The 26,161-nt window shown below is 48.2% G+C and overlaps 1 protein-coding gene and 1 pseudogene across 32 annotated transcripts in view; one reads left to right on the forward strand and one right to left on the reverse strand.

Moving 5' to 3' along the window:
• The first annotated feature begins 4,272 nt into the window (after nucleotides 1–4,272).
• L3MBTL1 (L3MBTL histone methyl-lysine binding protein 1) overlaps nucleotides 4,273–26,161 on the forward strand; it is a 45,430-nt gene continuing 23,541 nt past the window's right edge. For 6 of the 32 annotated variants that reach the window (XR_012419402.1, XR_012419400.1, XR_012419401.1 and 3 more), the window contains exons 1-7: nucleotides 9,195–9,422; nucleotides 10,382–10,527; nucleotides 10,726–10,949; nucleotides 11,473–11,614; nucleotides 11,847–11,997; nucleotides 12,130–12,253; nucleotides 12,918–13,002. Coding sequence is in view for 21 of the 32 variants with exons in the window: in XM_065523175.2 (XP_065379247.1) it covers nucleotides 9,265–9,422; nucleotides 10,382–10,527; nucleotides 10,726–10,949; nucleotides 11,473–11,614; nucleotides 11,847–11,997; nucleotides 12,130–12,253; nucleotides 12,918–13,002 (1,030 nt within the window). In the remaining 11 variants the exon portion in view is untranslated. Of the gene's footprint in view, nucleotides 4,340–9,104; nucleotides 9,423–10,381; nucleotides 10,528–10,725; nucleotides 10,950–11,250; nucleotides 11,615–11,846; nucleotides 11,998–12,129; nucleotides 12,254–12,917; nucleotides 13,003–26,161 lie in introns of those variants that run through there. The other 26 variants (XM_074005376.1, XM_074005384.1, XM_074005380.1 and 23 more) reach the window with 11 other exon arrangements.
• LOC102118695 (transmembrane protein 14C pseudogene) lies at nucleotides 20,187–20,515 on the reverse strand (annotated as a pseudogene).

The raw sequence follows: 26,161 nt of genomic DNA on the forward strand, positions 1-26,161 counted from the left end.
CAGGTGTGAGCCACCACATCTGGTCCTCCAGTCTTTATACATGGGCTTCAGTTCCAACTGTCAGGGCCACATGGACCCAAGGTTCCAACTTGCATCATTACATGTGTGGTAAAACTCAACTCTCTAGCAGCTGGGTCCTGTCTGTATCCAACAACCACCTCCAGGACAAGAGAGACATCAGGCCACATCTTGTTGCTCTGGTTCCCTTTTTGGTTTTGACTCCTGAGGATTTCCTCTTACATGTTCAGCAATGAATTTACTTTTTTTTTTTTTGAGACGGAGTCTTACTGTCGCCCAGGCTGGAGTGCAGTGGTGCGATCTTGGCTCACTGCAAGCTCCGCCTCCCAGGTTCATGCCATTCTCCTGCCTCAGCCTCCCGAGTAGCTGGGACTACAGGCACCCACCACCATGCACAGCTAATTTTTTTGTATTTTTAGTAGAGACGGGGTTTCATCATGTTAGCCAGGATGGTCTCTATCTCCTGACCTCATGATCCACCCACCTCGGCCTCCCAAAGTGCTGGGATTACAGGTGTGAGCCACCGCGCCCAGCCAGCAATGAATTCACTTTCTTTCCCTGTGTGCTTGCTTGCTTCCTTTCTTGTAATATAATAGGCAGGGTTTTTTGGTGTTTGTGTTAGAAAAGGTTCCCAGCCAGGCACGGTGGCTCACGCCTGTAATCCTAGCACTTTGGGAGGCCAACGCAGGAGGATCTCTTGAGCTTAGGCGTTTGAGACCAGCCTGGACAATACAGGGAGACCCTGTCTCTATTTTATGTAACTATATTTAAAAGATAAAAATAAAAAAATTTTTTAAAAGTGTCCATACTAGCTCAGTCTGACATTGGAACCAGAAGAGGTTTTTTTTTTTTTTTCCCCCTCCCCTCCCCCTTCCCCCAGAAGAGGTTTTATACATAAAGGGCACATCCTGATAATTTCCCTAAAAATCTGCAGACAGTATCAATGGTGAATGAAACTCTACTGTAGGAACAGAATGGTGTGGGCTGCTTAGAAACAACGGTTTTCTTTTGTTTGTTTTACATACAGGGTCTTGTTCTATTGCCCAGGTTGGAGTGCAGTGGTATGATCACAGCTCACTGCAGCCTTGACTTCCTGGGCTCAAGCAATCCTCCCAGCTCATCCTCCCAAGTAGCCAGGACTATAGGCATGTGCCATCACACCCAACTAATTTTTAAATTTTTTGTAGAGACTGGAGGGGGTCTCTCATTGATACAGGAGGGGGGCAGGGAAATGCTGGGTAGAGAAAGGCAGGGTCCCCGGTGAGGGCCCCACCCATGGACCTAGGTGAAGACGAGCACTCCTGTTTTTGTGCCCAAATGTTGCATTTTCCAAGACCACTCTGGCCCACACACCCCCATCTTGTGCCTGTATAAATCCCAAGACCCTAGTGGGCACACATACGAGTGGCTGCATATTGAGAGGAACACATCAGAAGAACACACAGATGCTGACAGGCCATCAACTGCAGAAGGACACGGATGCCTAGATAAATTCACCTGAGGGTGGTTGAAGGAGAGCCCGGCAACTCCAGGGGAAGACCAGGTTCCCACTCCATCCCCCTTCTGGCTCCCCATACACCTGCTGAGAGCGACCTCCACCATTCAATAAAACCTTGCACTCATTCTCCAAGCCCACATGCCATCCGATTTTTCTGGTACACTAGGGCAAGAACCCAGGATACAGAAAACTCTCTGTCCTTTCGATAAGGCAGAGGGTCTAATTGAGCTGATTAAAACAAGCTGTCTTTGGATGGCTAAACTGAAGAGCACACAGTAACACACGCCTACTGGGGCTTCTGGAGCTGTAAATACTCAACCCTAGATGCTGCTGTGGGGTTGGAGCCCATGCTCCCCACAACCTGCCCGTCTGTACGCTCCCCCTGGGTTTTGAGCTGCAGGGCACCGAAGAAGCGAGCCACTCCCCAGCTGTCGCACACCCTGTGAGAGGGATAAGGGAACGTTTCCTGTTTCATTACTACGTTGACCAGGCTGGTCTGGAATTCCTGGCGTGAAGCAATCCTCCCACCTTGGCATAAGTGCTGGGATTACAGGTGTGAGCCACTATGCCTGGCCTAAACAACAGTCTTCTTAGTGCTTTGACTCATCAACATTTCAAAATATTTTGGGTCCATGCTTGAGCAGGGGGTTAACATGGAGAAGACAATGGGGACTGTGAACTTGCAGAAGACGGGGCTATCACTTAAGAGGAAGATCGGATTTGCTTACTTGCTCCTGAAGGTAGACTGGTACTGGAAGGGGAAACTGGCTTCATGAGGCAGAAACTTCTCCAAATTATATTACGTGGGAGCAGCTCTTCACCCCAGTATTTGGTGGGCTTGATACCTGGTTTGTTTGTTTGACCCCTGTTCAAGCCAACAAGCCAGGTATCAAGACCACAAAAATACTGTTTTTTTCTTGGGTGGTAGGGAGGTTGTTTGTTTGTTTAGACAGGATTTCTCTCTGTTGCCTAGGCTGGAGTGCAGTGGCACACTCATGGCTCACTGAAGCCTTGAGCTCCTGGACTCAAGCAATCCTCTCACCTCAGCCTCCCGAGTAGCTAGGGAGGACTACAGTGGTGCGCTACCATACCCAGCTAATTTTTTTTTTGTACAGACAGGATTTTGCCATGTTGCCCAGGCTGGTCTCAAACTCCTGGGCTCAAGCAATCCTCCCACCTCAGCCTCCCAAAGTGCTGGGATTACAGGCGTGAGCCACAAAAATACTGTCGATAGGCAGAAAAATAATGTCTTAGCAACTCACATCTATGTTAGTTGTTTGTTTCTAGGTCTTGCTAGCTCAAATTCCACTTGTCCGTCTAAAAGATGCCTTTGTTTTTGAGAATCCATGTGTTTGTGTAGGTTCACCACTTTCTTTTAATCTTCTGAATACCTAAAATAAACCTTTGAAATCTAGATCAAGCACAGTCTGGGTTGAGATGAGAGAAAACTGAGTGGATGGTTGTGTGTGTATCAATGTGTAGAAAGAGGCATCCATTGTTATGGCAACCAGCATCCTTAACTGATGCAATCCTGTTCCCAATAATATGAGATGTGATTAAAAATTGACATTGCAGCAAGGAAGAACACATGCGATGCGTTGGCGTGGCAACCAGAATAGTTAAATTCTGCATAAATGTAAACCTGTTGATCACAGCAATTTGGAGAATTTGCCTACATTTCATTAGGAACCCTTTTCTCACCTGGCCTGGCAAGGAGTCAGGAGCCTGGAGGTCTGACACGTGGCCATGACTTAAGTCCAAGTAAAACCAAGGGATTAAATTAAATCATTGTTTCTGTAAAAACAAGGGATTAAATTAAATCATTGGTGTGAGAGAGGGGGCTGGATGGTGGACTGTACCAAAAGTTACCCTGTTTTCATCTGTATACCGTACATCATTTAGTCACTGAACAGATATTTGTTAAGCACCCACTCTGTGCCCCGCTCTGGGCTAGGTACTAGGAATACAGAAACTAATGTTTCCTACCCTCTTGGAGCTTGAAACCTCTTAGCCTCTTGAATTACTCAAATCTATGTGAAGTGCCAACTGTGGTATGTGTAAGCAAGACAGGTATCTTGTGTTACCAGAACCAATAACAAGGAGATTTGATTAATTAGAGAGATCAGGTGGAGGCGAAGAGATCAAATTGAAGCAGAGAGGCGCAGTGACTGCTACACCACCACAGGAACCCAAACTCAAAACGACCATACGCCATGAAGTGGGTGATGGTCTTTACAAATGTCGAAATGGAGGACCTGGAGGATAGTGATGTTACCCAGCCCATGGCAGTGGGGTCATCCAAAAGTAGACGCCTCTAATGTCGCTCTTTATGCCCCGCAGGGCCAGGACCAGAGCCCCCGCACGAGGGTTCCTCTTTCCGGTCGAAGGCGTTGGACAGAGCAGACACTCGGCTGGGGTGCGTGCCCGGGTGCAGCCTCGTCTTTTGTCACTAACCACTCAGCTCGGTAGCCCTCCAGGCTGTCTCTTCGAGCTCCGCGATCTCCGCGCCCCCGCTCTGCTCTGCTAACTGTGATGCAGGGGTTCGGGGGCAGGAAAAATCTCGACCCGCCACGCCCGTGCGGCAAACCTGTCCTAGGTTGAGGGGGCATGAGGCGCGCACAACCAGGGCCTCGAAGGCAGGCAAGAGGGCGCGGGCGCCACCGAAGCCTGGGCCTGCGCCTGGGCCCGGCAGATGTGCCCGGCGCTCGGGCCCCGCGCTCTGCGTCCTGCGGGGAGGCGGACCCGCCCCGCCGAGCGCGCAGGCGCGCGGCGCCGGGCTCGGACAGTAGCTCCGCGCTGGGCGGCCACTGGCTGGCCGGGCAGGTAAGCACCCAGCGGCTCGTGGGTTCAGACCGTGCGGCCCCTGGGCACCGCGCCGCGCCACCCCACTCCGCCTAAGGCGGCGAGGGCTCGGGTCTGCGGCTCCGGCGTCTCGCTCCTTCCGTACGCCTCCGGCGGGGGGCGCGGGCTGGGAAGGAGGTTCGGGAAAACGCCGGGGAAAGCGGTCTGGGCGGAGCGCGCAGGGGGCCGGGCGGGTGCGGGGCTCCAGGCCCAGTCGACCCTACGGCGTGGCTTCGGGCTGCGATCAGGAGGGGCGGAGGGTGGAGGCTGCGTGTTTGGAGATATGCAATCAATTAAGAGTTTTTTATTAATGGAAAGGAGGTGTGGAGGGCGGGGTTTTGGTTTTCTTGGGAAATGAGTCATGTGGCAAACTTTCCTATTATTAATTTTCGATTTTTATAATGGAATATGGAATTTTCTCTCTTTTTTTTTTTTTTGGCCATAAAGAATAAAAAGAATTCCGCCATTTTGGCGTTTTAAAAAGTAACCGTTCTGCGGAACTGTTGGATCAGTGACCGCCCCGCCCGCCTTTGCCTATACCAGTCCCGGGAGGCTGGTGGCGGTTCCCGATCCTAGAACCCTGCGCTCAGGGCCGCTACCGTCCCCTCCCGCGTCCGGGAAGCAGCTGCGGCGAGGGGCGGGGCCGAGGCCCCAAGTTTGTGGCGCTCAGCTTCGCTGTGTGTTGTTTTCGGGGTAGCTGTCGAGGGCTCTACTCCCCACCCAACACCTATAGTAAGGGCATTTATTGGGCGTTTTTGCACACAAGGCCTTGGAAGGCAAGGGATTGAGGAAACCCTGTCAGACATGAAGAGAAAATACCCATGGACACATTCAGCCAATATATATTTATTGAGCATCTGCTATGTGCACGGCTCTGTGCTGGGGCTACAATGGTTGTTTTAGGTCGGGTCCCCTGGAAACAGACTCCGATAGCAATATTTGAGTGTAGGTTTATCGGAGTGCTCTTGGGAATATCACCAGTAGGGGAATGAAGGCGGGTTGGGCGGAGGAAGAAGCTGAACTGCTGATGTAGTCTCAACAGAGGCCTCAGCCTGACCTAATGGAAGCTCTGGAACTGACATGGCCCTGCAGAGGTGTTCCGAAGTAAGGCAAGGGGGTGGGGTCTCCACACCTCATAGCAACTCGTCATTGGCTGGCGGCTTCCAGGAGTGCGTTCAAGCCTGGTAGCTCTCTAGGCTCTGAGCAATTCCAGGAGAGGCTGATGGCAGAAGGCTGAAAACTTTTTTCAGTGTCCACCAGAAACCCAGACTCTTCTGAGTTCCCTCTCACTTCATGGCCGACTCCTTCTCAGTCTCTTTTCCTCTTCCCAACCTATAAATGTGGGTGTGCTCCAAGGTTCCCACTTTTTTCTTTATATTCAGTTATGTAGTTTTCTTTCTTTCTCTTTCTTTTCCTTTTCGTTTTCCTTTTTTCTCTTCCCTCCCTCCCTCCCTTCTTTTCTTTCTTTTTCTTTCTTTTTTTTCTCCCCCCCTTCCTTTTTTCCTTTCCTTTCTTTCTTTCTCTCTGACAGGGTCTTGCTCTGTCGCCCAGGCTCGAGTGCAGTGGTGTGATCATAGCTCACTGCAGCCTTTACCTCCCAGGCTCAAGTAACCCCTCCGCCTCAGCCTCCCCAGTAGCTGGGACCACAGGGGTCCACCACCATGCTCAGCTAATTTTTAAAATTTTTTGTTGAGGCTGAGGCCTCACTGTGTTGGCCATGCTGGTCTCAAACTCCTGGGCTCAAGTGATCCTCCCACCTTGGCCTCCCAAAGTGCTAGGATTACAGGCATGAGCCACCGGGCCTCACCCCACTTCCGTGTTTTTAAATGCCATCTACATATGCCGGTCTTCAAATTTATACTTCCAGCCCCAACTTCATCCATTATCTCCAGAATATAAGCTTCATGAGAGCATTTGATCATGTTTGTGACTGTAACCCCAGAGCACAGAATGGTGCTGACACCCACTTGGTCCTCCAATGCTTGCTGAAGGCAGCAAGCCCAAACAGAAAGGCAATCTTTAAATCCAGCTTCTGCAATAGACCTGAGATGTGACAGGTTTTGACACAGAGTGAAGTTCTTTTAGAAATAACCACATTCACTCTTAACTGTCAGTGTTTCAAATAAAAAGATTAACTCTATTTATTTGTTTATTTATTGAGACAGGGTCTCACTTTGTGACACAGGCTAGAGTGCAGTGGTACGATCTTGGCTCACTGCAACCTCCACCTCCTGGGTTCAAGGGATGCTCCTGTCTCAGACTCCTGAGTAGCTGGGATAACAGGTGTTTGCCACCCTGCCCAGCTAAATTTTTGTATTTTTGGTAGAGATGGGGTTTCAAGATGTTGCCCAGGCTGGTTCTGAACTCCTGGCCTCAACTGATCTGCCTCCCTTGGCCTCCCAAAGTGTTGAGATTACAGGCGTGAGCCACCACACCTGGCCTGCCTGGCTAACTTTTGTACTTTTTTTTTTTTTTTTCCCCTCGCTCTGTCGCCCAGACTGGACCGCAGTGGCCAGATCTCAGCTCACTGCAAGCTCCGCCTCCTGGGTTTACGCCATTCTCCTGCCTCAGCCTCCTGAGTAGCTGGGACTACAGGCGCCCGCCACCTCGCCCGGCTAGTTTTTTGTATTTTTTTAGTAGAGACGGGGTTTCACCTTGTTAGCCAGGATGGTCTCGATCTCCTGACCTCGTGATCCGCCCATCTTGGCCTCCCAAAGTGCTGGGATTACAGGCTTGAGCCACCGTGCCCCGCCTACTTTTGTACTTTTGTAGACATGGGGTTTCACCATGTTGCCCAGGCTGGTCTCCAATTCGTGAGCTCAAAGCGATCCACCTACTTTGGCCTCCCAAAGTGCTGGGATTATAGGCGTGAGCCACCACGTCCGGCCTAACTCTATTTAAAGGTATTTAACATAGTACAAGTACTTCAGCTGTGCAAAGCAAATTGGAATTGAAATTCAGGGAATTATGTTTTATAACTTTTTTTTCTTTTTTCTCTTTTTTTTTTTTTTTTTTGAGATGGAGTCTTGTTCTGTTGCCCAGGCTGGAGTACAGTGGCATGATCTTGGCTTACTGCAACTTCCACCTCCTGGGTTCAAGCAATTCTCCTGCCTCAGCCTCCCAAGTAGCTGGGATTACAGGCGCCTGCCCCCACGCCCAGCTAATTTTTTGTATTTTTAGTAGCAATGGGGTTTCACCATGTTGGTCCAGCTGGTCTCGAACTCCTGACCTCAGGTGATGTACCTGCCTCGGCTTCCCAAAGTGCTGGGATTACAGGTGTGAGCCCCTGCACCCAGCTAATTTTTTTTTTTTCTTTAGAGACAGGGTCTCGCTCTGTCACCTAGACCAGAGTACAGTGGTGAGATCATGGCTCACTGCAGCCTTGACCTCCCAGGCTCAAGTAATCCTCCTGCTCAGCCTCTGGAGTAGCTGGGACTACAGGCATATACTACAACACCTGGCTAATTTTTATTTTTTTAATTTTTTATAGAGACAGGGTCTCCCTGTGTTGCCTAGGCTGGTCTTGAGCTCTTGGGCTCAAGCAGTCCTCCCACCTCAGCCTCCAAAGTGCTGGGATTACAGGTGTGAGCCACTGCATTGGACCCATACAGTGTTTTGTTTGCTTTTGTTTTTTGAGATGGAGTCTTGCTCTGTCTCCCAGGCTGGAGTACAGTGGCATGATCTCGGCTCACTGCAACCTCCACCCTCCACCTCCCAGGTTCAAGCGATTCTCCTGCCCCAGCCTCCCCAGTAGCTGGGATTACAGGCACATGCCACCAAGCTGGCCCCATACACTGTTTTTTATTAACAAGTTCAAGTTACTGAAATCCAACACAAGTACTTATTAAGCACCTACTATGTGCCACGTACGAAGTGTTGGGGATATAGCAATGAACAAGACAGACAGTCAGCATTTATGTGGAGATGACTGATCAAACACAGAAATAAATGAAGATCACTTTTGATTATAATGAAGGATGAGAAAGAAAGAAATATATAATAGTAATGAGACAGCTAGTGGTGGGAAGGGGTGAGGGGTATGCTGCTGCTTTAAATTCCTTGGTCAGGCCGGGCTCGATGGCTCACGCCTATAAACCCAGCACTTTGGGAGACCGAGGTGGGCAGATCACCTGAGGTCAGGAGTTTCAGACCAACCTGGCCAACATGGTGAAACCCCGTCTCTACTAAAAATACAAAAATTAGCCAGGCTATGTGGTGTGTACCTGTAATCCCACCTAGTCAGGAGGCTGAGGTAGGAGAATTGCTTGAACCCTGGAGGCAGAGGTTGCAGTGAGCCGAGATGGTACCACTGCACTCCAGCCTGGGCAACAGAGCGAGACTCCATCTCAAAAAAAAAAAAAAATTACTTGGTAAGGAAAGACCTCTTCTGAGGAGGTGACTATTGAATTGAGGACTGGAGGATGGGAAGGAGCCAGTTAAGCAGAGAGCTTGGGGAAGGGCGTTCCAGGGGTAGGGAACAGCAAGGGCAAAGGCTGTGAGTGGGAATGTTGGTCAAGCAATAGAAGGAAACCAGAGTCTGTTGACTGGAGAGAACAGGGGAAGAATGGCATAGGATGAGGCCAGAGGGAAAAGCAGAGGTCAGATTTTCTAGGGCAAAGCACTTTGATTTTACTCTAAGGGCAACAGAGAGCCATTGAAGAATTTAGATAGGGAAATTATGTGATTTGGTTTATGTTTTTAAAGTTTTTCTTACTGGGGAGTAGACTGTAGGGGTGCAGGAAAGGAAGCAGGGAAATGGGCTAGAAGGCAATTTCAGAAGTCCAAAGAGAGCTGCTATTGGCTGGGACCAGCATGGCAGCAGTCGAGATGGAGAGAAGTGGTTAGACCTTCAGTGTGTTTTGGAGGTAGCACTGACAGGCCAAGCTGTGCTGTCCAATACAGTAGTCATGGCTACTGTCGCTATTTATTTTCTTATTTATTCTCAGAGACAGGGTCTCGCTATGTTGCCCAAGCTAGCCTCAGACTCCTGGGCTTCAGCCATCCTCCTGGGTCAGCCTCCAGAGAACTTGGGACTACAGGCATGCACCACTGTAACTACCTTCTGGTAACTTTTAAATTTCACTAAAATAAAATAAAATAAAAAATTCAGTTCCTCAGTCATAGTAGCCCATTTCAAGTGCTCAGTAGCCACATGTGGCTAGTGGCTACTGTGTTGGACAGTTTAGGTATTGGACAGTCTCATGATCACAGAAAATTCTACTGGACAGTGCTGGTAAGGCAAGTAGGGCAGTGGTGAGTATATTTTAGGTGCTGAGTAAATAGATATTAAGTATATTCTTTGTATCTCTAGGTCTTTTTCTTTATGTTTTTACCTGTTGAATGAACTCTATGAAATGCCTCTACTGCCTTTGCATTATTAAAACAAAATCACGTACTGACTTGACTGCATTTTCGTACACTACGTCTTTGCTCTTCAGATGCGTACATGTGTTCAGCAGATATCTGAGTGCCCACCCTGTGCTTGGGGTTGGAGGGAGTGGTGGACAGGGCCATAAAAGAACATGATCAGGAAAGATCCCACCTCCCAGGAAGATGATCCCTGTGTGGGTGAAGGAATACCTGGTATTTGAGGTCTCTGAATCCCCAGAGGGAGGAGGGAGTGATTCTAGTGGGGATAGAGGTGGGGTCAAGGAAAAGGTGAGTTTGGATGTGGCCTGGGCTGTGTCCTGGAGACAACTGGCCAGACAGAACCTTGACCCGAGTCATGCTCCCCAGAGTCAGTGCTGTACATCACAGTTTACAAAGTACCCTCACACATGCCACCCTACCCATCCTTACCATCCTTACAGAGACTGGGGAGGTGCAGGGCCTGGCCAGAACAGGAGCCAGACCTGATGCTGGTCTTGAAGACACCCTACTCCCCACAGGACTGAGGCCTTTCTCTGCAGGTTACGGGTTTGAAGGTGGCCAGCTTCTCAAAGAAGCCCCATCCCTTCACATCTCCATTGCTTCTGTAACAGAGGTCCCCACCTGATCACCCTGGGGGCTGTGTTTGGCTTGTAGGCCTGCCAGGATGGAGGGGCATGCTGAAATGGAGATGCTGAGGACACTGAAGGGGCCTTCCACAGGGGAGGTCAGCGTGCACTTGGTGGCCAGAGACAGCCCCGGTTCTGGTCCTCACCTGCCCGCAACTGCCTTTATCATTCCAGGTGAGTCAAGCTAGGGTAGGAGTCTGGGGAGGAAGAGCATCTCTGTACTTGCACAAGCAAGTGTGGATCCTGGAGAGGGGATGACTGTTTTCACTCTCCTCCACCTGTCTTCCTTCACATGCCTACACATGCGTGGCAGGATTGAGGCAGGGCCACTAGACTCACCCGTGTCGTGTCTATTTGTGTATCTGTTTACAGCCAGCTCGGCCAACCTCGGCCTGCCCAGCAGTGCCCTGGATGTGTCTTGCTTTCCCCGGGAGCCAATCCATGTGGGTACCCCGGAGCAAGTGGCCGGCAGCGAACCGGTTCCTGCCACTGTCCTGCCGCAGCTTAGTGCCGGGCCGGCCAGCTCCAGCACCAGCACAGTGCGGATTCTGGAATGGACAGAGGCCGCGGCCCCGCCCCCTGGGGGCGGCCTGCGGGTCAGTGTCTGTGGGGATTGGCTAAACCTCGTAAACCACAGCCATGGGGCGGGGCTTGCGGGCCCGGAGGCCGGACCTGAGGCGGAAGCGGGGGAAGCTGGCTAAAATGATGGGCACTAGGGGTGGGCTTTGAGTGAGGGACTCTAGGGGCGTGGCTTGAGTTGAAGCACTCCTAGGCCCTGGGGACTATGGGGGCGTCGCTTGGAGTGAGGCACTCTGGGACTGGGCCTGTGGGTGTCTGGGGGTGTGGCTTAGAGTGGGGCACTCTGACTGGGCCTGTGGTAGTTTGGGGGCGTGGCTTAGAGTGGGGCACCGGGGGACTGGACCCTGCAGGTGCTTGGGGGCGTAGCCTGGAGTGAGGGTTTGGCTGGTATAGCTTGGAGTGAGGTGCCCTGGCATGGAGTCTTGAGGCCTGCTGAGGGCGTGAGCTGGCATGAGGCGACGAGAGGGCCATGGCCCCGACGCCGAGGTGGGTCAAGGGCCCGTACGGGAGTCGCAATCCTCAGACCCTCCCGCGCTCCAGTTCCGGATAAGCGAGTACAAGCCGCTGAACATGGCGGGAGTGGAGCAGCCCCCGAGCCCCGAGCTGCGGCAGGAAGGCGTGACCGAATACGAAGATGGCGGGGCCCCTGCTGGAGATGGCGAGGCGGGCCCCCTACAAGCGGGTAGGAGCCCCGCTCCCCAGGCCCTGAGCTGGGCCCTGTGCGGGTGGGGTGAGGCCTGAGCCCCAGGAGGACCGGGGGCGGGGCCCAGGGTGGTCCTGGGGTGGAGAAGGCTGGAGGAGGCCATCCGATGCGGAGATGGACTGAGGCGGAGGCAGGGTCTGTGGGGGCGTGGGCGGAGCCTGAGTGTGGCTGCAATGGGGCGGGAGGCCTGAGGCCCATTTGGCCCCCGCAGAGGACCACCCCCAGAATCCTCCAGAAGATCCCAATCAGGACCCCCCAGAGGATGATAGCACCTGTCAGTGCCAGGCGTGCGGGCCTCACAAAGCCGCGGGTCCAGATCTTGGTTCCTCTAATGATGGCTGCCCTCAGCTGTTCCAGGAGCGGTAAGGGGAGGAGGTCGCAGCCCTACTCGCTCTGCCTTCAGCCCCCAAAGCCTCATTCCTGTTCAGGGGTTAGGAGAGGGGCTGGGTGGTGCAGGGCGGGTGGTTCTTTCTCTAAGGCTGGCCCTTCCTCAGGTCAGTCATAGTGGAGAACTCCTCAGGCTCCACCAGCGCTTCTGAGCTCCTCAAACCCGTGAAGAAGAGGAAGCGCAGGGAATACCAGAGCCTATCAGAGGAGGAGTCGGAGCCAGAGGCCATGGTAGGAAGAGAGCAGTGGGGAAGGGAGGGGGAAGCTATAGCTTATGCCTCAATTCCCACTGTCGCCTCCGTCGATCCAGATTATGGAGCTGGGCCAGAGAAGACACGCATAATGACTCACTCATCATATTTGGGGGTCCCATCCTGAGTCAGGTCTTATACCTGCTTGGAGGGAAATGAATTAATCACTCTCCTGATTTTCCAGAGCTCCCATCTCAGTTTAGTGTCAAGGTTAAGACATAGTCATGCGAACTAGTACCCAAAGTACATGTGCAGGCAGCTGGAAAACTCCATCACTGGGGTCCAGTACCTAGGCCAAAGGCCAAGGAACACCCAGGGCTCTAGCTGCAGAAGCTGGAAGGGACAGAGCATGAATTCTACTGGGCATGTAAGAGCATCACAAAGGAAGTTTTTGTGTACCAGATAACAAGGAAAGTTGTAGTCAGGCTGTTTAATTAGGATATGCATGCTCATGTGAGTCTGTGCTCAAGTGATAGGGGGATGTGTGCTGGAGCCACACTCCTGCTGGCAGCCTAGAAGAAATTCTGCCTGTTTGGGGCGGAATACCACATGGCCAGAGAGCCAGGTAGGGGCCAGGATCAGACGCTAGCACTTCATCCCAAACCATGAGGAGAAGAAGCTGGGATCAGGCTTGCCTTCTATAGGAGAAGCAAGAAGAAGGAAAGGACCCAGAGGGACAACCCACCGCGAGCACCCCGGAGAGTGAGGAGTGGAGCAGCAGCCAGCCTGGTACGATGGCCTGTGTGTATATATTCGTGTGAGGTGTGTATGCGCCTTTGAAGGTGTGAGGCTGGGAGTGTGGGTTATGATTGTGATGGTAGGTTGTACATACATAAATGAGCATGAGTTAGTGTGTGTGAAAGAGAAAGAGACAGTGAGAGGCTGTTTTGGGTTTGTGTATTAGTGTATGTGTGTTCTTGGGGGTTATATCATGTGTTTATTTATCCTCTTATTACCCAGTCATGACTAGGCCCCAGTGCCAGGGAGATCTTGGCTCAATTTTTGAAGACTTGAGCAGCTTTTACTGGCACCACATGTCATTGCTTCTCTTTAGTGGTAGGGCAAGCCTGCACTGGTCATTGGTCTGACATTCCTGTTTGGAACCCTATTCTCACTCTTTGATTCTAAGAAAAATGGAACAGAGGTCATTCATATCTCCAACCTTGAGGCCTTCTCTATTACCATCTCCACATTCCCATATGACAACTGTCAACTGTAGCTAAGTAGCATTGTCATACTTGTAATCACATAGATACTATGTAGCAATTTGTTTAATGTCTCTCCTCCGCCCTCAAAACCATCAACACAAGGACGGTATCTAGTTTTTTTTTCTTTTTTTAAATTTTTTAAATTAAAATTTTTGGAGGGTGACAGGGTCTTGCTCTATTGGCCAGGCTGGAGTACAGTGGTGCAAACACAGCTCACTGAAGCCTTGACCTCCTGGGCTTGAGCAATCTTCCCACTTCAACCTCCTGAGTAGCTGGGATCACAGGTGCATACCGCCATGCATGGCTAATTTTTTAAATTTTTTAAATAGAGATGGGGATCTTACTTTGTTGCTCAAGGTGGTCTTGATCTCCTGGGCTCAAGTGACCCTCCTGCCTAGGTTTCCCAAAGTTCTGGGATTACAGGTGTGAGGTACCACACCTGACCCTCTTTTTTTTTTTTTTTTTTTTTTTTGAGATGGAGTTTTGCTCTGTTGCCCAGGCTGGAGTACAGTGGCACAATCTCAGCTCGCTGCAACCTCCGCCTCCCAGGTTCACGCCATTCTCCTGCCTCAGCCTCCCAAGTAGCTGGAACTACAGGTGCCTGCCACCACGCCTGGCTAATTTTTTGTATTTTTAGTAGAGATGGGGTTTCACTGTGTTAGCCAGGAAGGTCTCAATCTCCTGACCTCATGATCCGCCAGCCTCAGCCTCCCAAAGTGCTGGGATTACAGGTGTGAGCCAACGTGCCTGGCCTGGTCTCGAACTCTTGACCTCAGGTTATCTGCCCACCTCAGCCTCCCAAGTGGTGGGATTACAGGCGTGAGCCAAGGCACCCAGCCTTTTTCTTAATTTTTATTTTGGATTTAAGAGGTGGAGTTTCACTCTATTGCCCAAGCTGGTGTGTAGGGCTATTCACAGACACACTAGAGCCTTGGATTCCTGGGCTCAAGGGATCCTCCTGCCCCAACCTCCTGAGTAGCAGGGATTATAGGCATGGGCCATTGCACTTGGTTCTTGTATCTGTTTTATTAATCATTGTATCCCTGGTGCTTAGCTAGAGTCTGGTATGGAATAGGTTCTCAATCAGTGTTTGTTCAGTGGAGGAATGGATGATTTGTATGTTGGTGGTTTCTCTTGGACTATGGCTTAGTTGCCTTAGTCACTGTCTTTCCCGTCCTACAGAGAACAAGACAGATGAGGTCATTTCTTAGGACATTATCCTGCCTTGATGGATCCAGTACCAGCTGGAGGAGCCCAATCTGCACCCAGGGCTCTGAACTTTATAGTGCCTCTTCCAACTTCTGCCCATTGTAACCAAACCAGAATTTCACTGTTGTGTCTCACCTATGGTATTCATATCAGAAGGCAAAGGTTTAGCTCGCTTTGGTTTATGGCCTCTTAAGACTTATGCAGAGGAAAGAAGCAGTGTGTTAACTACTGTTGGCTCAACTGCTCTATCTTGCTTGGATAAATAGATTCGTAAATCAGCATTCTTTCAGCGAGGTCCTGTTGACCAGTGCGAAGTTATCTTTGGATGCGCACTACTCACCGCCTCAACTGTCAATAGTAGTGTGACATTTCCCCCAGTGCTTTTTTTTTGTTTTGTTTTCCAAGGAAAGAAACTATCAGTAGACAGAAGTTTGCATCTATGACTGAAATGTTTTCTACTCATTTTCAGAGTCTTCTGACAAAAGAATCCAGGGGGTAGGAATGGGGGTTGGGATTGCTTGAGTTTCTTGTATCTATGTTGGATCTATACTCTATTTGGCAGTTTGATGGCCAGCTTTTCAATTCATGTGACGCAGACCTGACATACCTAGAGCTGACTGAGTGCTCCAATAGTTTAAGAGTTAAAAACGTGTGACTTGTGTGCCCATTTGGGCCTTCTCTCTCATAGGTCTTCTCCTTTTTGATAACCATGTTTCGTAAATGATCATTTTCTAACACACACCATTGCAAGTTTCTAAAGCTTACTTAGTCGTTCATAGATATTCTGATTGTGGTGACAGTTATAGTAGTCCCCTTTTATCTGCAGGGAATATATTCCAGGAGCCCCAGTGGATGCTTGAAACCATGGATAGTACTAAACCCTATAGATACTGTGTTTTTTCCTATCCATACCTACAATAAAGGTATGATAAATAATACACTTTAAGGCCGGGCACGGTGGCTCATGCCTGTAATCCCAGCACTTTGAGAGGCCGAGGCGGGCAGATCATGAGGTCAGGAGTTTGAGACCAGCCTGGCCAACATGGTGAAACCCCATCTCTACTAAAAATACAGGAAAAAAAAAAAAAAAGCCAGGTGTGGTGGCTTACTCCTCTAATGTCAGCTACTCGGGAGGCTGAGGCAGGAGAATTGCCTGAACCCAAGAGGAGGAGGTTGCAGTGAGCTGAGATTGCGCCACTGCACTCCAGCCTAGGCAACAGAGCAAGACTCTGTCTTGGGGGAATAAAAGAAAAAAAACAATACGCTTTAAGGCTAGGCATGGTGCCTGTAATCCCAGTACTTTGGGAGGCTGAGGTGGGTGGATCACTTGAGCTCAGGAATTCGAGACCAGCTTGGGCAACATGGTAAAACCCTGTCTCTGCAAAAAATACAAATATTAGCTCGGCATGGTGGTGAGCATCTGTGGTCCCAGCTACTCAGGAGGCTGGGGCTGGAAAATCGCTTGAACCCAGGAGGCAGAGGTTGCAGTGAGCCGAGAGTGCACCACTGCACTCCACCCTGTGTGACAGAACAAAACCCTGACTCAAAAAAAAAAAAAAAAAGCCGGGCTCGGTGGCTCACTCCTGTAATCCCAGCACTTTGGGAGGCCGAGGCGGGCGGATCACCTGAGGTCGGGAGTTCGAGACCAGCCTGACCAACATGGAGAAACCCCATCTCTACTAAAAATACAAAATTAGCCGGGCATGGTGGCGCATGCCTATAATCCCAGCTACTCAGGAGTCTGAGGCAGGAGAATCGCTTGAACCCGGGAGGCAGAGATTGCGGTGAGTCGAGATCATGCTATTGCACTCCAGCCTAGGCAACAAGAGTGAAACTCTGTCTCAAAAAAAAAAAGAAAAGAAAAAGAGACGAGGTCTTGCTGTATTGCCAAGGCTGAAGTACAGTGGCGATTCACAATACAGTCATAGCACGTTGTAGCCTCAAACTCCTGGGCTCAAGGGATCCTTCTACCTGAGCCTTCTGAGTAACTGGGACTACAGGCAACCTGCTCTTGGTTTTTTTTTGTTTTTGTTTTTTTTAAATGGTGTCTTTTAAGGAACAGAAAATTCATTTTGGTGATGCCCAATTTGTCAATTTTTTAATGATTAGTGCTTTTTCTGTACATTTTTATAAGGTACCGGTTCTTAATAGCTTTATTGAGATATAATTCACACACCATACAATTCATCCATTTGAAGTATACAATTCAGTGGGTTTTTTGTTTGTTTGTTTACTCACAGAGTTCTGTAACCATCATCACCACAATAAATTTTAAAACATTTCCATCACTCCCAAAAGAAGTCCCATATCTATTAGCCATCATTCCCCCTAAACTCCCTCCAGTCCTAGGCCACCAGCAATCTGCTTTCTGTATACCAGATTTGCCTATTTTGGACATTTCATGTAAATGGAATTACATATTTTGGTTTTTTATGCCTGGCTCTTCACTTAGCACAGTGTTTTCAAGGTTTACATATTTTAGGCTGTATGTGCTTCTTTTATTGCTGAATAATATTCCATTGTATGGGCATACCACACTTTGTTTATTCATCAGTTGATGGACATATGGGTTGCTTCTACTTTTGCGCTATTATGAATAATGCCAATATGAACATTTGTATACAAGTTTTTGTGTGGACATATGGACTCATTTTTCTTGGGTATATACTTAGGGGCGGAATTGTTCAGCCATATGGTAACTCCATGTTTAGCCTTTTGAGGAACTGTCACACTGTTTTTCAAAGTGTCTGCACCATTATACATTCTCACCAGCAGTATATGAGGATTCCAGTTTATCCCCATCTTTACCAATGCTTGTTATTATCTTTTTTATTATGGTCATTCTAGAGGTTATCAAGTGGTATCTCATTGTGGTTTTGATTTGCATTTCCCTGATGGCTAATGATGTTAGCATGTTTACATGTGCTTATTTGCCATTTATATATTTTCTTTGGAGAAATGTCTATTCAGATCCTTGCCCAGTTTTAAATTGGGTGTGAAAAACAGATTTTATATTGAAATACAAGGACTGCCATATGGAGTTGGTGAGCAAGTTGAGAATATGAGTGTGTAATTCAGTACCAGACATGGATCAGTCTGCTTTAATCACTTAAAGCAACACTGATTTAACTGTGGTCCTTAATCTAAGTTTACATGCAAAATTCTGTGACTTGTTTATGTGAGTTGTCCATGACTTTCATTACATTTTCAAAAAGGGTCCATTTATACTTCCTAGAAACCAAAGGTAATTTTAATGGCTGACACCAGGTAAACAATAGACTATAACATTTTGGAGTCCAGCCTCTTCCGTTTGGTGTTCCCAGGCGTAGATCCCTATAAGGCACATGTTAAACATAAATATCGGACTCTTGGTTAAACTTTCAGTGTCTTAAAATGAACTGATTATGAATTGGCTAACCATGTTCTATAGGAGAGAGGCAAACACACAAATATCTCTGTAGCAAATTGAGAGCAAAAAGACCCAGCACATAGTAGTACCCTGAGGACTGCTTGTAATTAATTGGTTCTTCTTGAATCTTGGCATTCTGTTCTTCCCTTTACATTTTCTGTCTTTTCTGTAGACATTGTAGCAAAAGGTCTGACTAGAACCATTAATTTTTGAATTATCTGTACTGAAGTAACTGATAGTATGCTGAAGAAGCTTCCTGAGGGAATGAGAAGAAAGGAAAGAAGGTAGGAGGGAAGTACTGTGTTCGTTTCTAGGTTTGCACCATTGAGGAGCAGGGTTGAGGCAGGAGGAGGAAGAAGAATAGAACGAAGAGAGTGGGTAAGAAAGAAATGACAAGATGGAATGGGTGGTGGGCAGCGCATGAAGATCAAGGGTTGAAGAATAAGAATAGGTCATTGATTTTGACCTTAGTAACTGAAGAGAGCAGTTTCACTAGTGTGTAGAGGTAGGCATGAGACTAGGTGATTAAGTAAAGGAAGTCATCAAAAGGGTGGAAAATTCGTAATACCCCCTTTTAATTATTTTATTTTTTATCATTATTTTTAGAGACAGGATCTTACTATGTTGCCCAGACTGGCCTTCAACTCCTGAGTGCAAGTGATCCTCCTGCCTCAGCCTTCTGAGTTCTGGAACTGCAGGCATACACCACTGCACCTGGCTCCCCTTTTTTATTTATAGTAAACTTTATTTTCATTGATACTCCATTTAACATAATTTCAAAGTAGCTCTGTGCCCTAAGATGAGCGAAAGAACAGATATCCTAAATATCATAAGATATTTTTTTCACACTGTTCCTCTGAGCACAGCATGAGGTTTCAGAGCCCCCACTGTTGCCACCTAACATTTTATTCCTTGAGATTTCACCTATAAGATAAAGAGGCCAGCTGCAGTGACTCACACCTATAATCCCAGCACTTTGGGAGGCCGAGGTGGGTGGATCACGAGGTCAGGAGATCGAGACCATCCTGGCCAACATGGTGAAACCCCATCTCTACTAAAAATACAACAATCAGCCAGGCATGGTGGCATGCCCCTGTTGTGCCAGCTACTCAGGAGGCTGAGGCAGGAGAATCGCTTGAACCTGTGAGGCGGAAGTTGCAGTGAACTGAGATCGTGCCACTGCACTCCTGTCTGGGTGACAGAGCAAAACTCTGTCTCAAAAAAATGATACAGAAAGAAGATATAACATCAATACACAAGAATTAAACTGTATTAGGGTATCTGTGGGGTTGTAATGGTGACTGAGTTTTTCCCTGCTAAGTTTGGTGTCTTTTTTTTTTTTTGAGACAAGATCTGGCTTGATCACCCAGGCTGGACTGCAGTGGTGCGATGTCCGCTCACTGTGACCTCCGCCTGTAAGGCTCAAGCCATCCTCCCTCCTTAGCCTTCTGATTAGTTGGGACTACAGGCGCACACCACCATGCCTCGCTAATTTTTGTATTTTTGTAGAGACAGGGTTCCGCCATGTTGCCCAGGCTAGCCCAAACTCGTGATCTCAAGCTATCCGTCTGCCTTGGCCTCTCAAAGTGCTAGGATTATAGGCATGAGCCACTGCGCCTGGCCAATAGTGTCCTTTCTTTTCTAAAGTAAAGTGTCAGATAGCCGGGCCTGGTAGCTCACCTCTGTAACCCCAGCACTTTAGTAGGCCGAGGCAGGTGGATCACTTGAGCTCAGGAGTTTGAGACCAGCCTGGTCAACATGGTGAACCCCATCGCTAATAAGAATACAAAAAAAAAAAAAAAAATTAGCTGGGCATGGTGGAGCACACCTGTGATCCCAGCTACTCAGGAGATTGAGGCAGGAGAATCACTAGAACCTGGGAAACGGAGGTTTCAGTGAGCCGAGATCTGCCACTGCACTCCAGCCTGGGTGACAGAATGAGACCCTGTCTCAAAATAATAATAATAATAAATGAAGTAAAATGTCAGAATATGCAAAAATGCTGCACTTATTTCTGTTAATACCTTGAAAATAGTGGAAGTTTGGAGATTTTTAATTCTTCAAGAGTCCAAGCTGGGAAATGACTACTACTGATGGGGTTTGTTCAACGTACCGATTCCCAGCTTGGCAACCATCAGCAAACTGGTACCTGCAATTAAACCTGAAGACATAAATTTTCCAGAGTGGTAGAATCTCATTCCCATAATGCCAGCCAAGGTCTCAGATGTAGCTAAGAAAACCCAAGCATCCCTTGGATCCTGAAAGCTGATAAGCACCCAGGCCTGTTAAACCCCCAGAGAGGAATGGCATTCTACCTGCTTTTGCATAGTCAGTGATCCCTCCAGAGGCAACCAGTGCTGCCTAGCCAACAGCCAAACCAGTGCAAAGGCACTTGTGGACCGGTATCCTGCGACATTGTTCTCTTCTCACCTGTGCAGACAGGAGACTATAGCAGGCTTGCACTTGGACTGCTCGCCTGAAGGTCTGCACTGGTCAGCAAGATCCCCTTATCCTTTTAGTATCTGTAGGACATTTTTAAATTTCTCTTATTTTCTTTTTATTTTTAACTTTTTTCAAAGATAGAAACAGGGAAGGCCAAAGTGGACAAATCGCCTGAGGTTAGGAGTTCAAGACCAGCCTGGCCAATATGGTAAAACCCCATCTCTACATTTCTGGAAGTGGAGAGAAGAAAAATACAAAAAATTAGCTGGGCATGGTGGCGCATGCCTATAATCCCAGCTACTCGGGAGGCTGAGGCAGGAGAATCGCTTGAACCCAGGAGGCGGAGGTTGCAGTGAGCTGAGATTGCGCCACCACACTCCAACCTGGGTGACAGAGTGAGACTCCATCTCAAAAAAAAAAAAAAAATAGAAACAGGATATCACTATGTTGCCCCCAGGCTGGTCTGGAACTCCTGGCCTTAAGCAATCCTCCCACCTCAGCCTCCCAGAGTCTGTCTTTGTTTATTAATCAGTCTTTCCAGAAATGTACTAATTTTATTTGTCTTTAAAAATTTTTATTTCCATTTTCTTTGGGTTAATTTTACTTTTCTAACTTCATGAGACAGATTTATTTTGATATTTAAATTTCATTAATTTTAGCCATCCTCCTTTTCTTTTATTTATTTATTTATTTTTTTGAGACGGAGTCTCGCTCTGTCACCCAGGCTGGAGTGCAGTGGCCAGATCTCAGCTCACTGCAAGCTCCGCCTCCCGGGTTTACGCCATTCTCCTGCCTCAGCCTTCCGAGTGGCTGGGACTACAGGCGCCCGCCACCATACCCGGCTGATTTTTTGTACTTTTTAGTAGACGGGGTTTCACCGTGTTAGCCAGGATGGTCTCAATCTCACGACCTCGTGATCCGCCCGTCTCGGCCTCCCAAAGTGCAGGGATTACAGGCTTGAGCCACCGCGCCTGGCCGCCATCCTCCTTTTCTAATATGTTTATTTAAGGCTGTCATTTTCCTCTAAATATTGCTTTGGCTGCATCTCGGTTTTTGATATGTAGTTATTTCCATCATTGTTCTCTTATTTAACAAATACTAAGTGCCTCCTATGTACCAGATAGTGGGCTAGATGCTAAGAGTTCAGAGTAAGCAAAACAGTACTAGCACTTAATGAGCTCATAATCTAGTTGCAGAAATAGATATGTCAACAGATTATTATGTAACCATATAAAAAGTGTTATGTGTGAGGTATGTAAATACAAGGGGCTGTCACAGAATAAACTCTGCCTGCTGGAGTATAGAAAGGCTCCATGGGGTAGATGGGATGATATTTCATCCATCCATCCATCCATCCATCCATCCATCCATCCGTATGGTCATTTAACAAGCATTTGTTTTGCATCTATTTTATGTAAAGTCTTGTGCTAGGTGCTGGAACTATGGCTACGTCTTGAAGGATGTGAAAAAGATAGGATAATGGAACAAGGCGGGGGTGGGATTTTAAAGCAGAAGTATCAGCCTATGCAAAGGCACAGACATACAGGGGCATGGAAATGCATGATGAAGCTGGCCTGATGGGGAGTAGCTAGTTCGCTGGCACTGTGTGTGGTGTGGAAAGGTGTTTAGATTTTTGGGTTTTGGGTTGGAAATGAGAAGCCATGGAACCTAAAGCAAAGAAAATAAACAGGTTTTTTATTTGATATGTATTCTGGCAGTAGAATAAGGGTGAGGCAGAGACCAGTTAAGAGGCTTTTGGACTAGGTTCAAAGCAAGGACAGTAAATGTGGAGAGATTGATATAGATCCAAGAGATACCTAGGAGTTGGAATCAGTAGAACGTAAGGATCCTGGGGAGTTAAAAAAAAAAAAAAAAACCAGGCATAAATGATCACTTCCAAGTTTCTGGCTTGCGTGACTGGATGAATGGACGGTGGTGCCATTGACTAGGGTAACGAATACCGAAAGGGCTACAGGCTTTGGCAGAGAAGTTACAAGTTTCATTTTAGATCAGGCTGAGCTTGCCAAAGAAAGTGCTATCCAAGAGCATCTGGTCTAAGGAAGCAGGAATAAACAAAGGAGCATTTCTGGAACTGGAGAGAGGATCATTGCCACCGCTAGCCAATATGGTACCTTTGTACAAGTTATAAAAAAAAGTACTTCTCGGCCGGGCACAATGGCTCACGCCTGTAATCCCAGCACTTTGGGAGGCCGAGGCGGGCAGATCACGGGGTCAGGAGATCGAGACCATCCTGGCTAACACGGTGAAACCCCGTCTCTACTAAAAATACAAAAATTGCCCGGGCATGGTGGCGGCGCCTGTAGTCCCAGCTACACAGGAGGCTGAGGAAGGAGAATGGCGTGAACCTGGGAGGTGGAGCTTGCAGTGAGCCGAGATCTGGCCACTGCACTCCAGCCTGGGCGATAGAGTGAGATTCCGTCTCAAAAAAAGAAAAAAGAAAAAAGAAAAAAAAAAAAAGTACTTCTCCTGGGCAGACCAGTTAGAAAAGGGCAACCTTTCTTCACAATAGAGTCAGCCACTTGGCTTGGTAGAAAGTCCCGGCTGGATTTCAGCCCCGTTCACTCCCTTGGCTGGGCACCTATATACAGTGCACAGATTGTACAACTATACACAGGAGCCTTGGGACTTACTTGGGTTTGGGGATGTGCCTAAGGGCTCAGCCCATTGTTTACCAACAGAAAAAGGAGGCAGGAAACTGAATTTGGCTGGGGGCTTGGTCAGGGAAGGAATCTAGTAATTGCTGAAGGATTTGGTGGTCAGGCCTCTTTCCAGTGGATTACATTGAATGTCTGTCCTCACCTGTGAAAGGGGTTACTATGAGCCCTCTCTATCATCTCAGGGCATTATGAGGATTCAAGGAGACCGTGTATATGAAGTGTTTCAGGCATCTCTGTACCCCCAATGTCTAGTACCAGACATGGCACACAGGTTTAACCACTAAATGGTAAAAGGAATGGCTAAGGTCAAATGAAGAGGTGCATAATGGTAAACTGAAGAATGTATGCTTGGTAAGTGTTGTGACTAGTGAGTGAATATGAAGGTAGTACAGACCCAGGGAGGGACATCTTCAGGGGACCAGTGGTAAGAGATAATGGCAGATAGAGGGTGCTGTCAGAGGTGTCTGCTGTGGCATGGGGGTCTCAGAGCTTGGCCTCTGGAGTATGGGTAAAGGGAAGCAAACTGAGAATTGAAGCACCGAAGAGCAGCAGAGGTGCCCGAGACATGAAATCTGGCAGGTAGTCAGCCCCTTAACTGATGTTATGGTTTGGGAAGAGTGAGGCAAAAAGAAGAAAGTCATCCAGGGAGGAAGAAATGACTGTTGGGAAGGGTTCTGTCATAGTAGAAGAAATTTGGGAAAAGTGAAGACGTCTTGTCGTATGCATGGTGATGTGGAATCCCAGTGGCAAGAAACAGCAGGATGATGGCATCCTGAAGTCTACTCTCTCTTCTCTTTTCCCTACTCAGTAAGAATGGATGAAGACTGAGTGGAGAGCTGGAGGGTTTCTTGAGGGAATATAGTAGGTGATATGTTCTAAGGGACAATCCAGGTTTTACTCAGGACAAAGGATAGCCAGAAGAGATGAGCTGCAGATTGGTGTCCACATAGGTCCCTGAGAGTTTGGTAGCTTGCTTGATCCGTTGATGAACAAAATACCTTCTGTGGCCCAACTGGATCAGGCAGTTGAGATCTCAAGGTTTGGTACAGTGACTGAGGAATTTAGGCAGCTGCAAGACAGGTGCTTCTAGGCCAAGTGCGGTGGTTCACACCTGTAATCCCAACACTTTGGGAGGCCAAGGCAGGTGGATCACCTGAGGTCAGGAGTTTGAGACCAGCCTGTCCAACGTGGTGAAACCCAGTCTCTACTAAAGATTTTTAAAATAGCCGCACGTAGTGGTGGGCACCTGTAATCCCTACTTGGAGGCTGAGGTAGGAGAATTGCTTGAACCTGGGAGGCAGAAGCTGCAGTGAGCTGAGATTGCACCACTGCACTCCAGCCTGGGCGACAGAGTGAGACTGTGTCTCAAAACAAAACAAACAAACAAAAAAACAAAAACAGGTGCCTCTAGCCACTTAGGTCCCAACTAAAGCAAAAAGGGAAAAAAAAACATCTTCCTGAGAGACAGACCACTCCAAGCCTGAATTATCCAGGGCAGTAGCCAAGAGAAGCAGAGAAAAGCAAAACTACAATCCAGTCCTACAGACTTAGTAAAGACCCAGGAAGCACTGTTAACAGAAATACAGCGTTCTGTATTTCATAAGGATCTTTTATACATAGATCTGACTTAATCATCATAGTGATCCTGTATGGTGGATATCTGCATTTCACAGATGACAAAATAGAAGTGTAGAAGTTTCTAGAAGAAGCTGGAGCCATTTACCTAAGGGATATGAATTGATTCTTGTGAGTTGTTACCTCTTTAGTTGTCTGTAGCCTTCAGCTGGAGACAGTTCATGCTGATCTGGTCAACCTACATGTGACTGGCTATTCTAGCCTTTAAAGGGTGTTTGTCCTCTGTTAGAGGCTAGGACTCCACCTCAGGTTAGATTGAAGGTGCTGCAGGGGGGTTCATCTCCCTCCCCAGGACCCTGAGACTTGGAGGCATGGACAGGACCTGGGCTTAGGCCCTGACCATAGTGTATGTGTGTGAGTATATGTGTGTGCACATAGGCTGTGTGTCTGGGAGGGCTGTGGAATTCAGTGTATCCACTCTGGGGGGCGCCCACCAAGCACACATATGCACATTTGTGTAAGTCTCTGTAAGTGTTCAGGGGAAGAAGAATTTAAAAAGTCGGTTTTTTTTTTTTGTTTTTTTTTTTTGAGACGGGGGCTCCCTCTGTCACCCAGACTGGAGTGCAGCCGCATGTTCTCAGCTCACTGCAGCCTCCACCTCCCGGGTTCAAGCAATTCTTCCTCAACCTCCAAAGTGGTTGGGACTACAGGTGTATGCCACCACGCCTGGATAATTTTTGGTTTTTTGTTTGTTTTTTGAGACGGAGTCTCACCCTGTCGCCCAGGCAGGAGTGCAGTGGTGCGATCTCGGCTCACTGCAATTTCTGCCTCCCAGGTTCAAGCAATTCTCCTGCCTCAGCCTCCCGAGTAGGTGGGATTACAGGCATGTACCACCACGCCCAACTAATTTTTGTATTTTTAGTGGAGACGGGGTTTCACCATGTTGTCCAGGCTGGTCTCAAACTCTTGACCTCAAAGTGATTCACCTGCCTCAGCCTCCCAAAGTGCTGGGATTACAGCCATGAGCCACCATGCCCAACCATGTTTCTTATTTCTCCCAACTGTTCCACTTCTTCCTATTTTCTTATTTTCCCTCTCATTTCTTTTTTTCCTCTCCTTTCCTTGTGAGTTTAGATGGCATTATGACTAAGTTCTCTGGCACGCAACTTGTCACTCAGCCTTGTCATGTCAGAGGACAGGGTCCCTCTGTGGCCGAGACTTTGAAACTTCAGTCAGTTGCTGAATGATCCAGAGTAGTTCTGCTGACAGTGGCCTGAGGGGGTAGGGGGGAAGTGATGGGCAGAATTTGGTTTAGCCTCACTTGAGACCAAGCCTTCCCCCAGCCCCCTGTGTCTGGCACCATCATG

Source organism: Macaca fascicularis, chromosome 10 (assembly GCF_037993035.2).
Source record: "Macaca fascicularis isolate 582-1 chromosome 10, T2T-MFA8v1.1".
In the NCBI taxonomy this organism is placed as follows: domain Eukaryota; kingdom Metazoa; phylum Chordata; class Mammalia; order Primates; family Cercopithecidae; genus Macaca; species Macaca fascicularis.